Source organism: Tursiops truncatus, chromosome 10 (assembly GCF_011762595.2).
Source record: "Tursiops truncatus isolate mTurTru1 chromosome 10, mTurTru1.mat.Y, whole genome shotgun sequence".
NCBI classification, from domain to species: domain Eukaryota; kingdom Metazoa; phylum Chordata; class Mammalia; order Artiodactyla; family Delphinidae; genus Tursiops; species Tursiops truncatus.
The window spans coordinates 33,221,051-33,233,841 of NC_047043.1; the positions used below are offsets into that span (position 1 = coordinate 33,221,051).

Sequence of the window (12,791 nt, forward strand, 5' to 3'; positions counted from 1 at the left end):
TAATTTTTCATCTTTCAGTAATGACCAATGGGAATAGTTTGGGGTGTGTCCTCCCGGACCTGCACGTCCAAGGCGGGAATCACTAGTACACGTGGCTACTGAGTCCTTGAAGTAAAGAGAATCCCAATTGCGATGTGCTGTGAGTGTAAAATACACATGGATTTTGAAGACTTAGTAAGAAAACAGAATGTGAAATATCCCAGTAATTTTATATTGATTACCTGTTGACATGATAATATTTTGAATATATTGGGTAACATAAAATATATTACCAAAATGAATTTCTCCTGTTTCTTTTTACTTTTTTTTTTTTTTTTTTTTTGCGGTACGCGGGCCTCTCACTGTTGCGGCCTCTCCCGCGGAGCACAGGCTCCAGACGCTCAGGCTCAGCGGCCATGGCTCACGGGCCCAGCCGCTCCGCAGCATTTGGGATCTTCCCGGACCGGGGCACGAACCCATGTCCCCTGCATCGGCAGGCGGACTCTCAACCACTGCGCCACCAGGGAAGCTCCTCTTTTTACTTTTTTAATGTGGCCCCTAGAAAGTTTAAGAAGAAAGCCACATCTGTGGCTCACGTTATATTTTTATTACAGAGCACTGCTCCAGACCTTTCTCTATCATTGACATCTATACACCCATAAATAGGTAGCTACAGCTGTATATAGTCTTGTTGTTTACATTAATGAGATCAGAGGATCTCTAGCTCTTTGTGACTTGCTTTTCTACTTTAAGATTTTCCTATGTCAGCCCATGTAGATCAAGGAGCTGTTTTGACAGATGAGGAAACTGAAGCACATTAAACAATAGGACAAGCTCACTCAGGCAGTGACCAAGGTGACTCACATTCTCTAACTCCAAACCCAAGCTCTTTCTGTCTCATGAGAGAGAAATTTGATGTACTAGGTCATGGGGAGCCTGGCAGTTTCTTAAGGAAGAGAGAGAGGGAGAGAAATTAATAAAGAAATTAATTTCTGTTAAAGAAATTGATCTGACCGAGGTGCATGGGTGCACTGGGATGAAGACAATTTGATCCCTCATTGCAGCCGCTTAGAAGTCAAGTCTTAGCCTCCACGACCTTGAAAAGGCTTACCTGACACTGACCTCCTTTTCCCCCAGGCCCTTGGCCTCGGCTGGCACAGGGGTGCAGGGGAACCGGCAGCATCAAGTGACCAGGCGGATGTGCTCCTATGAGGGCTCCTTCCAACTCGCCCAGTTCCTACTGCTGGTGGGGGTTCCAGTGGCAAGTGCTGTCCTTCTGGCCCAGTGCCTTCAATGGCGCTGTCCCCGCCGGCTGCTGGGCGCCTGCTGGAAGCTGGAAAGCCAAGAGGAGCCAGCGTCCCATCCCACTCCCCTACCTGAAAGTGAGTCCTCCGGGGAGGCGCCCCCAGCCTCGCTGCAGGAGATGGCCGCCTTCTACCAGGAACTGCACACGCCCACCAAAGGCCAGACTGTCATCCGACAGCTGATGCACAAGCTGTTGGTGTTTTCGGCTCGAGAGGTGGACCACCGCGGTGGCTGCCTGATACTCCAGGATACGGGCATTTCCCTGCTCATCCCGCCAGGTAACGGCACCCGGCTTCCTTCTTAGCGTACAGTTGTTCACATTGTACATTGGACAAGGGCACCAACTCCAAGGGAGCGCCATTCAGAGACACCTTCATAATTTTGAAAATTGCTTCTATGTTTAGTATGACGTTTTTGACTCCAAAGATGGATACATTACATATTTTTTATGACAGTTTTGTGGCAGGTGGAGGTAGAGGGCCTTGTTTTAGTGAACAGTGTGTTATGACGATTCTCCCATAAAGGGAAGTAAGATGTCTGGAGGAAGAGCACCTTTTGCAAATTCACACAAGGCCCTGAGTGAGCTGGCAGCAGCCCTTGGAGGAGGGGGCGACTTGCTCAGGGTCACGTCCCAAGTCAGTCACAGTCACCTTGTTCTCCTTCCGCACTGCCTCTCCACGTGCCCTGCTGCACGCCTGCTCCTGGGCTCCCGCCCCACCTCCCCTCCCACTCTGGCCTGGCCTCCTCTGCCGCAGGGCTGTGCCTGCCTGCTGGGCCCATCTCAGCTCTCCCCCTCCCCAGGTGCTGTGTCTGTGGGCCGCCAGGAGCGGGTGGCACTGATCCTGGTGTGGGATCTGTCAGACGCCCCGTCGCTGTCCCGAGCCCAGGGGCTGGTGAGCCCCGTGGTGGCGTGTGGCCCCCATGGGGCCTCCTTCCTGAAGCCCTGCACCCTCACCTTCAAGCACTGTGCCCAGCAGCCCAGTCAGGCCCGTACCTACAGCAGCAACACGACCCTGCTGGATGCCAAGGCCTGGAAGCCGCTGGGGCGGCCGGGAGACCACATCTCCCGGGATGAATGTCGCATCCACCTCTCCCACTTCAGGTAGGCAGCAGCCCATCAGCCTGTACTTCCTGCCCCCTTTCTCTGTCTGCCTGACCCTCACCTCTCTGTAGGGGACTGCCCCTTTATCTGTCCAAGAAGGCCTGCAAACCCCGTGTCCCCCTGTCCTTCCCCAGTCCCTCTGTCCTGGTGCCTGTGGCAGCTTATCTTGCTCCAACCCCATCCAGGACCGTGTGTCCCACCGTGGTCCCTCTGCCTGTCTAGAAGGGTCTGGCCCAACCCTGGTCCTGTGTCTAGATGGGGCCTGTCCCATCTCCACCTCTGTCTCTAAAATTGTCTGTCTCTTCCCTGTGCCCCAGTTCAGGACTGTACCCAAGCTGTCTAGGGCACTTTGCCTCTCCAGTTCTCTGAGACTCTAGCCCATGGCACGCCTGTCCTTAGCTATGTCTCTCTAGGGTCTTAGGTCCCTCTGCCTCCCAGTCTCCTTGCCACCCACTGACCAGAGCAGGGCGATGCATGGTGGCCCTGAGCCCAGCGTCCTTCTTTCCCACGCTGGCTCTTCTCCAGACCCAGTGACAGTCGCTGTGCCATGACTCACGTTCCTTCCCCCTAGCTCACCCCTCCACCCCAGTTCTTCCCTACATGCCCTGGAATGTTCTCCTCGCCTGGGAGCCCACACAGAGGCCCCTGGTGCGGTGGGAGCCCGGGGGAAGGTGGGCTGGTCTCCCAGCCTCCCTTGCCCCACTGTGCACGGTCCCTGCCACCGTCTCTCCCCGCAGCCTCTACACCTGTGTGCTGGAGGCAGCTGTGCACCGGGAAGCCCGGAAGTGGCTGCAGCTGGCCGTGTTCTGCTCGCCGCTGGCCGCCGGGCAGTCTCACCTGCAGCTGCGCGTCTACTTCCTCAACAACACGCCCTGTGCCCTGCGGTGGGCTGTGACCAATGAGCAGCCGCATGGCGGGCGCCTGCGTGGGCCCTGCCAGCTCTTCGACTTCACCGGGGCCCGAGGGGACCAGTGCCTGAAACTCAAATACATCTCCGAGGGTGAGGGGGACAGGGCCAGGCATGGCGCGTCGGGGAGCCCGTTGGAGGGAAGGGTCTGCGCCTCCCCTGTGGTGGAAACCTGGGGCGTTGAGTTTCTTTTTGAGATTCCTGGGCAGGCAGCAGCTTCAAGGGGGCCCTCTGGCTCTTGCTGCTGCCTCTTGGAGACCCCGGTTTTCCCACTTCCTCCCTCTGCTGCCCACGGAGCCCCGGTCCTTCCGTGGGAGGCCAGCCGAGTCAGGTGGGTGGTGAGAGGAGAGGCGTTGCACCAGCAGGGGCAGGGAGAGAGCGAGGGGCTTCTCTTGTCCCACCTGGATGGAGCCGGTGTCGGAGGGGGAGGCCCAGTCTTCTCTTCCCTCGTTCCTTTGTGGGTCGGCTGCGGGAATTGACAGTGGGGCTAAGGGTGTTTGTGGGGTGTCGGACAGGGGCGCATGCGTGGCTGCATCTGGGCTAGTGGATGGGAGGGAGGGGGGTGAAGGGGAGGGTGGAGAGGTGGGGGGAGGAGTCTGTGTGCCGGTAGAAGTAGGACCGCTCCCAGGGTCCCCACCCAGGCTCTGGGGCCTCCCATCCACTTGAGTCACCCTCCTGCCTTTGCTCCCTCCCCATCCCTCCCCTCAGCGCCCTGCACAGTGCCTGCCACAGGGTGACCTCCTTAAGCCCTTGTGGAAGTCTCCCCTCTTGAGGCCCTCTGTCTCTCTGCCCCCTCCCCAGGTTGGGAGAACGTGGACGACAGCAGTTGCCAGCTGGTTCCCCATCTGCACATCTGGCATGGAAAGTGCCCCTTCCGCTCCTTCTGCTTCCGGAGAAAAGCAGGTAGCCCAGGAGCCCCGTGTCTACCTCCTGCCCTCTCCTCTCCCCTCCTGGTCACCCTGCAGCCCTACAGCTCCTCATTCGGCCATGCCTGCAGACCCTATCTTAAAGGTTAGGGGCCGCAGCAGATCTCTGCAGAGAGAAAGATGTGGGGCTACGCAGCTGCTTCAGATTTCCAAAGCCTTACATTGGAGTCCCTTTTGCTCTCCTGCTGTCTTCTCCTGGGCCTTTTCCTCTCTCACCTGCTACGTCTCCTCTTTGTAGCCAATGAGAACAAGGACTGCTCAGCACTGACCAATGAGATCATTGTCACCATGCACACCTTCCAGGATGTGAGTTGGAGCTGAGGGGCAGAGGAAGGGCAGGCCCTGGGGGAGTCCTGGGCAAAGTGGGCGAGGGTCTGGGGCCTAGGAAGTATGGCTCTAATCACATAACCAAGCAGGTGAGGAGGGCATTCTTCCAGGGGCAGGGACTGCCTGGCCTCCAAGTTACCCTCCGTCTTTGACTCTCCTGTCTATCCCTGGATGAATCTAGCAGGAGGGCAAAAGAACCAAACCCTACATGAACCCTTTCTTCCAACCTGGAGGAACTTGGGCATCAAAGAGAAGTGGTTTCTTTCTGGACAGATTGTCTACATCTGAGAGATGGTGCTGTGTATCTTCCGGTGGAGAGTGACCCAGGAAGGGGGCCTTGAGTAGGTGGGATGGGAGTTAGAGCTCCCACTCTCCCGAGGGAAGACATGAAGAAATCAGGATTGGAGAGTCTTTGGGGAACCATGTGGCATCTTACTGGAGAGTAGGCAGATACCCCTCGGGGTATCACTTGGGGAGGAGGAACCAAGGAGAGGAGGAATGGAGGAAGGGGGCACGTATGCCCAAGTTCAGTGTCTCTATTATTAGATGACCTCCCCTGCCCTTGACCCCACCCAGGACTTCTCCTCGTGTCTTAGGATGTACCTTGTTTGGTCTTCATGTCCCAGGTCCCAAAGAGCTCTGAACAAACTTAAGGCTGAAGGCTGTGAGGTTGGGGAAGCAGAGGGTAGAGGGTGTTGATTGGGGTGGGACTGTGTCTCCTGGTTAAGTGTCTCCGGTGACAGGCTGAAGGAGAGACACAAGGCATGGAGATGGGTGCCCCAGCTTCTTGTTCAGAGGGGTGTCTCATGATCCCTAAGTGTGTTCCCTGCCCCTCTGTTGGCTCAGGGCTTGGAGACCAAGTACATGGAAATCCTCAGATTCCAGGCATCGGAGGAAGAATCCTGGACAGCGCCACCCGCTGTGACCCAGCCACCCCCATGCAACAGGTGAAGTGGTGGTCGCTTGAGCTGCTGCCCGGGGCATGTTTGGGATTCCTGCCCCTGGGCTTGCAGGGCGAGCATGGCATTGAGGTGTCTGTGGAACCAGGCTGGGTCTCTTGATCCTCCCCTCCAAGGCCACCCTTTCCCCCTGCCTCAGGCTGCCCCCAGAGCTCTTCGAGCGGCTGCAGATGTTGTTGGAGCCAAATAGCATCACTGGCAATGACTGGCGACGACTGGCCTCCCACCTGGGGCTCTGTGGTATGAAAATCCGGTAAGAGGGATGAGGTGTGCATGGGTGGGTGGGGGAGGGTGGACTGGGATAGGTGTTCTCAGGACCCCTTGGAGACTGGACCATTCACAAAAGAGTGACTTAAAAGTCAGGGAGCGGCTACTCCCCACCCTATTTCTCAGAACAGGGTTGATTTCATTGACAATGATCTCATTGGTTTGGGCCGAGCAGTCCTCGTTCTCATGGCTACAAAGAGGAGAGGAAACGGCAGGTGAGAGAGGAAAAGGCCAGGGGAGAGGAGCAGGGGAAGTGAAAGGGACTCCACAGGAAGGCTTTGGACATCTTTCTATTTTATCACTGTTCTTGGTACCTAGAATGATGCCTGGCTCATGGCTGGTGTTCAATACATAAATATTGGTTCAATAAATATTCAAAAATGGATCGGTTGACATGTAAGTCATTGGTACATACTGAGTGCTTGACATGCTGTGCCCTGAGGGGCAGAACGGCGGACTATAGGATAATGTGTACAAAGCATGTAGCTGAGTGCCTGGCACTAGTGGGGACAGCGCAGCCATGGTCTCAAGAGAGATCAGTAAACCAATTCTGAGCCAAGCCTCAGCACCCAGAGGATGACGGGTGGTCAGGGAAGACTTCGCCCAGGAGATGGGACTAGAGTTGGATCTGGAAAATAGGGTAGACTTTAAAATCACCTTCTAAGTCCTGGAAAAACTATGCTAAGCATTGGGACACGGGATGAATGAGACATGGTCCCAGAACCAAGGAGGTCACCCTCTAGTAAGGGATACAGAGAGCTTAAAAAAAATCAAGGCAAGTGCTCCTTTGACCTTACTGTATGTATCCCATATTGCATAGCAAGTTGAAAACAGAGACGCGAAATGGCTGAAGCAAGAATAATGAAGACTTATGTCAATTACAGTTGACCCCTGAACAATGTGGGAGTTAGAGGTGTGACCCTCCATGCAGTCGAAAATCGTAGTATAACTTATAGTCGGCCCTCCATATCCACGGTTGTGCCTCCACAGATTCAACCAGCCAGGGACCATGTAGCAGTGTAGTATTTACTGTTGAAAAACTCTACATATAAGTGGACCCACATAGTTCAAAGTGGTGTTGTTCAAGGGTCAACTATATATCTCAATTAAATAAAAAAGAATAATAAAGACTTGTGGGAGCTATGACCAGAAATCTGAACTGAGGGATGCAGAATGGGCTCCTCCACCTGGGAGGTGGGAAGGAGGGCTTCAGAAACAGGTGCTGGGGAAGCACCTGGGGATCCACCTTCCTGTTTTGGGGGAGGAGCAGAGGAGGTGGTGGGCCTGGTGTGTTTAAGGTGAGAAGGAAGCTGCACGATGGGAGCAGAGAGAAGAGGTCAGAAAAAACAGGGCAAGGCCAAGTGGTGGGTAAGCCAGAAAGTCAGGGGAGGGGGCTTGGTTAGTAGGTGAAAGAGACTCTGGAAGGTTTTTGAGCAGGGGAGGGTCCTGCCTGGGAGCAACTGTTTCCTTAGTGGTGGGCAGGATGGGGCCTGGGATGGGGGGAAGGGGAGAGTGTGTTTGGGCTGGGGGTGGGGGGTTGAGAAGGCAAACACAGAACATCAGAGCTGGAAGCGAGCTTAGAGGTCCTCTCACCCAAGCCCTCGTGTAAGAAGAGCAAACTGAGGCCTAGAGGGGAGTAGGCTTTGAGCCAGGGCTATCTCCGATTTCAAGTCCTGGGCCCTCCCACCATCCCAGAGTGTCCTGGAAGGCAGTTAAGAGCAGGATGAGGACCAGAGCTGGGGGAGGGGGTGGATCTCCCTGCAGAGCCCCTCCTCCCCCTCACCTCCTCCCCGCACGCTACCGGCCAGGTTCCTGTCCTGCCAGCGCAGCCCCGCGGCAGCCATCCTGGAGCTGTTTGAGGAGCAGAACGGCAGCCTACAGGAGCTGCACTACCTCATGACCACCATGGAGCGGCTGGACTGCGCCTCCGTCATCCAGAACTACCTGAAGGGGACGCAGAGCGGCAGCCCACCCCGGGTCTGCTGGGTCGCCCAGGAGAACCAGGGCCTGGAGCTGGATGAGAAGCTCTGAGAGCCCCGCTATGGGGCAGGGTGGAGCTCTGTCTACCGGGATGTACCCCTACACCTAGGAAGAAAACAGCTGCAGTTCCTGGCTGTGCCCACCGACCTCATCAGGACCCTTGGACGGTGCCTAGGGCCACCGCGAGTCCAGACGCCTCCTCGGGTCAGGACCACCCTTTCGGCCCGCGTTGTCCTGCGTGCAGATCCCTTCCTGGCCGGCAGGGGGCGCAGGAGCCCAGGAGATGGCCCCAGCGTGGCCAGCCTCCGGGAAGCTATTTAATAGACCAATGGACTGTTAGGCTGCCCTGTTGGCACTCCTTGGGGACTGGTTAGTCCACAAGTATTCACTGAGCACTTAGTGATACCTGGCACTGGACTGGGTATCATGGGGACTCCTGGAATATATGAGGTCGGGTTTGGAGCCTTGTGGAAACCACAGTTCTCCTGTGGGAACCAAGATGCCCTCGTAGGAGCTGAGGACAAACGCTAAACCAGCAGCACGTGCCCTGTGGTTAGGGGATGTGGATGTGGTATGAATTGCACCTGCATTAGGAGTTGGGAAGGGAGGGAGCTGAGTACGGGCTGGAGCAGTGAGAAACCATCATGGAGGATGTAGGAGAAATGATTTACAGAGAGTGAGATCTTAAGGTGGGGGAAGGCGGGGATGTGACTGGACTTACAGTAGGAGCCCGGTGAGCATGGGGTGCTGAGTCATCAAGGAGCCCAGGGTGCTGGGTGTGAGGTGAGAGCAGGACAGGGGTTCAAGGCCAGATCTAAAGATGGACAGTCATAGCTGGCTGTCCACCTGTCTCCTTTGACTTCCTTTGTCTCTTTATCCTCCCATCCTTGCCTTGTCTTCCTCTCTCTGTGCCATTATCTCTGTCATAAAACATCAAAGCTGAAAAGAAACTTCAAGATTATTATTGTTGTCCAACCTTTTAATCTCTTTATCTTGAACTGTGTGAGTTTTAAGTCTCTCTGACTTCATTTTGCTGTCGCTGGCCCCTGCAGTGGCTCCATCCCTGAATCTGTCTCTCTTTTAGATGAGATGTCTTAGCATCTTTTTGTCTTAGCATCTTTTTGTCTCTACCTACTTGCTGTACCTGCCCTTGTGTGTTTCTTTCTTTCTCTGAAATCCTCAGTCATTTCCCTCAGGTAAGTGTCTCTAAACCACGGTTAAGTATCAAAGGCTATTGAAAGACACCCGTCTCCCCTAGGAATGGATGGGTGGGGATTTTACCCCATGAGTCAAGATCCACTTTAGGGTCAGGAAATAGAGGATAGGGATTAAAGAACATCCCATTCAGTCAACTCTTCATTCAGCACCTACTGCCTGTTAGACACTGTATAGAAAATAAATCAGTAGGCTGGGTCCTGAAAAGAGAACAAAGGATTTGACTCAATTTAAGCAATCCTTTTGTTTGCAAACAGGTGTTGTTAATTTTTTCAAGGGCAGACAAATGATCTCTCTGGCAACACTAACAATTTCTTCTGTATTTAATTAAAAATATTAAAGCTTTTTCTATGATGGACAACATTGTATAATAAAATATGAAAACTGCCTTTCTTTGTTACTAGCTGTATTTTGCTCAGACGGATAAATTTGAATGTGGGTATGAATGGTTTTATGTGGTAAAATTGTACCGATGGGGGCCGGCTGGAGAGAAGCATTTTGTAGATTGTGCTTCCAGCGTGGTAAATCAGGGAGGTTCTCTTCCCTTTCTGTTAGAAGCAAGCCTTCGGGGTGGGGCCCTCTCACCCTCCCCTCTTCCCCTAACCCCATCCATTCTCTGTTAGTCCTCCCACCGCATTGGGGGCTGCCAGTCCCTCCAGGCTGGTACCTTGGCCTTCTCCCTCTTCATCTGGCTCAAGATTGAACTACTAAGAGCATCGTTCTCCCCTGGAGTCTGGTACAGTTTTCCCCTTTTCTCCTATTGTCTCTTCCTTGCTTTCCATGCCAGCGAGAGTCATCTTTATTTTGTGTTACTCCCTACCCTGGAACAAATCACTTTAAGAGTTTCAAGTCTTTTGCAATTGTAAATAAAAGCCATGAAGGAGGGACTTCCCTGGTGGCGCAGTGGTTAAGAATCTGCCTGCCCACGTAGGGGACATGAGTTCGATCCCCGGTCTGGGAAGATCCCACATGCCGCGGAGCAACTAGCCTGTGCGCCACAACTACTGAGCCCGCATGCCACAACTTCTGAAGCCCGTGCGCCTAGAGCCCGTGCTCTGCAACAAGAGAAGCCACCGCAGTGAGAAAACTGCGCACCGCAACGAAGAGTAGCCCCTGCTCGCTGCAACTAGAGAAAGCCCGCACGCAGCAATGAAGACCCAACGCGGCCAAAAAAAGCCATGGAGGAAGGGGGGTTCTAGGATGGGAGGGACTACCTTCTGTCCCCCCCACCTTAATCCATCAGAATGGGCTCACAGTGCAGGGAAAGGAAGTCTTGGATATCTTGAGGTAGGTGGCAAGCTCCCTGATGCCTGTAAGGTGGATCTTTCCTTTCTCAAATCAAACCTGATTGGCACACATTTGCCAGCACCTAAAGCCAAGAGATGGCATGTTCCGGGGGCATCGGGACACTTAGTGGTCAGCCCTGACTGTAGTGCTAATTAGCCTGGCTCTTCCCTTCTGGCTTCAGTCTCTACTTTGGGATGAAGGGACCATGTTCAAGGCTCTCCAAGGGCCTCTTTTGGTCTTATGGGCCTGTGCAGAGATGGCACACAGATGATCCACTTAGGGAGTTTTCTTTGTGTATTGCCTTTAAATAGAGCAATTGGTCACTGCTTGTGGCCTTACCTCCAGCCCTTTCCCCAGTAGGTTACCTCCCTGGTCCCTAAAGACACCAAATTTGTGACTTCTCTTATGCATGTTGCAGAAGCCCATGCCTAAACTTCCACCTGTTGTGTTTAGAGCCGGGAGGAGAATGAACAGTAAAGGTTGTGTCCAGGTCTGCAAGGTTAGAGGCTCCAGTGCCCAGAGGTAACACATGTCCTTGGGACCTCATCTGCCTGCGACTGACATTCATGCCAATGTCAGATCCAAGCTGTCCATCAGAATACAGTGAAAGCCACATAGTGAAGCCTACAGTTTCTAGTAGTCACATCAAAAAATGTAAAAAGAAACAGATGAAGTCAGGCTATGATATATTTTGCTTAACCTAATATATCCAGAATATTATAATTTCCACATGTAACCAATGTAAAACTTATTAATAGCATATATTACATTCTTTTTTCATAAAGTATTTGGAATCTGGTGTGTATTTTACAATTACAGCACATCTCGATTTGTATCAAAAATGTGCTAAATTTTCACTGGAAATATTTGATCTGTACTTAGCCTTCATAAAATTTATAGCTGAAAAAGTACATTTACAAACACAAATTAAGCAAGCTGAAAGTTTTCCAAAAATGAAATGAGGTATGAATTAAAAAATTTAAATGAATTGAAATAAAATAAAAATTCAGTCCCTCAGTGGCACTAGCCACATTTTAAGTGGTCAGTAAGCATGTCTGGCTAGTGGGTACCGTGATAGACAGTGCAAGTCTGGATTATGGACCCAGTTGGGTATAACTTTATAGTATACTCGCCTATTCATTCATCAAACATTTACTGAACACCTGCCCTGCACAAAGTGTTGGTTATAAAACTTCAATGAAGAAGAACATTCTTGTTCTGTTAGAAGCTCCTGGGATGGTGGGAGTCAGAGAAGAGCACTTGCCTTCCATCCCTCTCTGCACCTGACTTAAGAAGGAAATAGGAGATGAGGCCCAGGCAGACACTCTGTGCTGCAGAAATGGCTCAGACGGCAGCATGGTACTGAGGCATGGATTTAGAGTCAGGTGTTCCTGGCTCACCCAGCACATCAGGTGGGTTCTCAGTTGCTGACAACAGAATCTACTCTTGCTGGGAATTACAGACAGGAGATCTTACCCTGAAGAATAAAGAATCATTTGGAGGGCTGAGAAACAGGACTGAGGTAAAGTTTCCAGAATGATTCCCTAAACTGTGTGGTAACATCATCCCAAGGGGGGAAACTGGTATTACTGTGGCTGCTGCTACCAGGCTCTGGAGAGCAGGACCTCAACTTTACTGGAGCCCCTCCTGCCACCACCTCTGCCACTTCTGAGTTGGGAACCAGACCTCACCACCACCTCTGAAAGCTGAGGCCTCTGCTGTCATCCATGTTGGCCGAAATGGAAGCTCCAGGCACTGCCCACATTTTCATACTACCCATTTCTGAATCAAACCTCAAGTGGAGGGGGAGAACATCAGAGAGTCAGAGCCCAGATCACATGGTGAATCCTAGCTGCAAGGGAGTCTGGAAATTTGAATTCTGACTTTAATACTGGGAAGATGGGACTCATTACCTGCAGATATCCCCAAATATGGAAAAAACTACTCAAAAGGTGATGGACAGCTGTGAATATGATAGATGTCCACCATAGCCAAGGTGTGGTTAATGCTGTGGTTCCAGGGAGCAAAATGCCCTCAGCAGGTGTCGGCCCTATTCCCTGACTTGCAGAATCTTCTCAATAAAGCACAACTACACACAACCCTCCGATCCCTGCACAATCCAGGATCAGACTTGGACACGTTTCATGAGCACACAGCAAAAGCTCACCAGCAGTAGTGAACTGATTTACTCATTGCCTTCTCCAGCCCCACTCGCCTTCCTGTACTGCAGAGGCTGAAAACTAAACCTACATTTCCCAGACTCCCTGGCAGATGGGGACCTAGATGTGTTTAGGTTCTTCCAGTCAGCTGAACTCAGGTCGGACTCTGACTTGGCATTGAATAATGGGGGGAGTTGAACAGGGCAAGAGGCTGGTGCCTGTTTTGAGGAGTGGATGGAAGCGGTCCAGGAACCAGCTACACCTTCCTGACGTGGCAGCTTTCTCGGTGGCGTGGTTCTGTGGTGTGGTTTGGGGACTCAATACTGGAAGTCCTACTTAGAGTCTATTCCTTTAGCCCTTCCAATGATTCTGTGAACT

General features: G+C 52.6%; 1 protein-coding gene across 1 annotated transcript; it reads left to right on the forward strand.

Moving 5' to 3' along the window:
• The first annotated feature begins 1,141 nt into the window (after positions 1–1,141).
• UNC5CL (unc-5 family C-terminal like) lies at positions 1,142–9,318 on the forward strand. Its single transcript, XM_033863687.2, has 8 exons — positions 1,142–1,562; positions 2,086–2,386; positions 3,124–3,386; positions 4,095–4,196; positions 4,458–4,525; positions 5,393–5,493; positions 5,645–5,758; positions 7,581–9,318. The coding sequence occupies exons 1-8, from the start codon at positions 1,178–1,180 to the stop codon at positions 7,801–7,803; spliced, it is 1,557 nt and encodes a 518-aa protein (XP_033719578.1). The 5' UTR covers positions 1,142–1,177; the 3' UTR covers positions 7,804–9,318.
• Positions 9,319–12,791: the final 3,473 nt, after the last annotated feature.

Coding starts and splice junctions, on each gene's coding strand:
- UNC5CL (XM_033863687.2), top strand. CDS start 1,178: ATGTGCTCCTATGAGGGCTCCTTCCAACTCGCCCAGTTCCTACTGCTG. Junction 2,387..3,123: donor ATCCACCTCTCCCACTTCAG/GTAGGCAGCAGC, acceptor CTCTCCCCGCAG/CCTCTACACCTGTGTGCTGG. Junction 4,526..5,392: donor CCATGCACACCTTCCAGGAT/GTGAGTTGGAGC, acceptor CTGTTGGCTCAG/GGCTTGGAGACCAAGTACAT.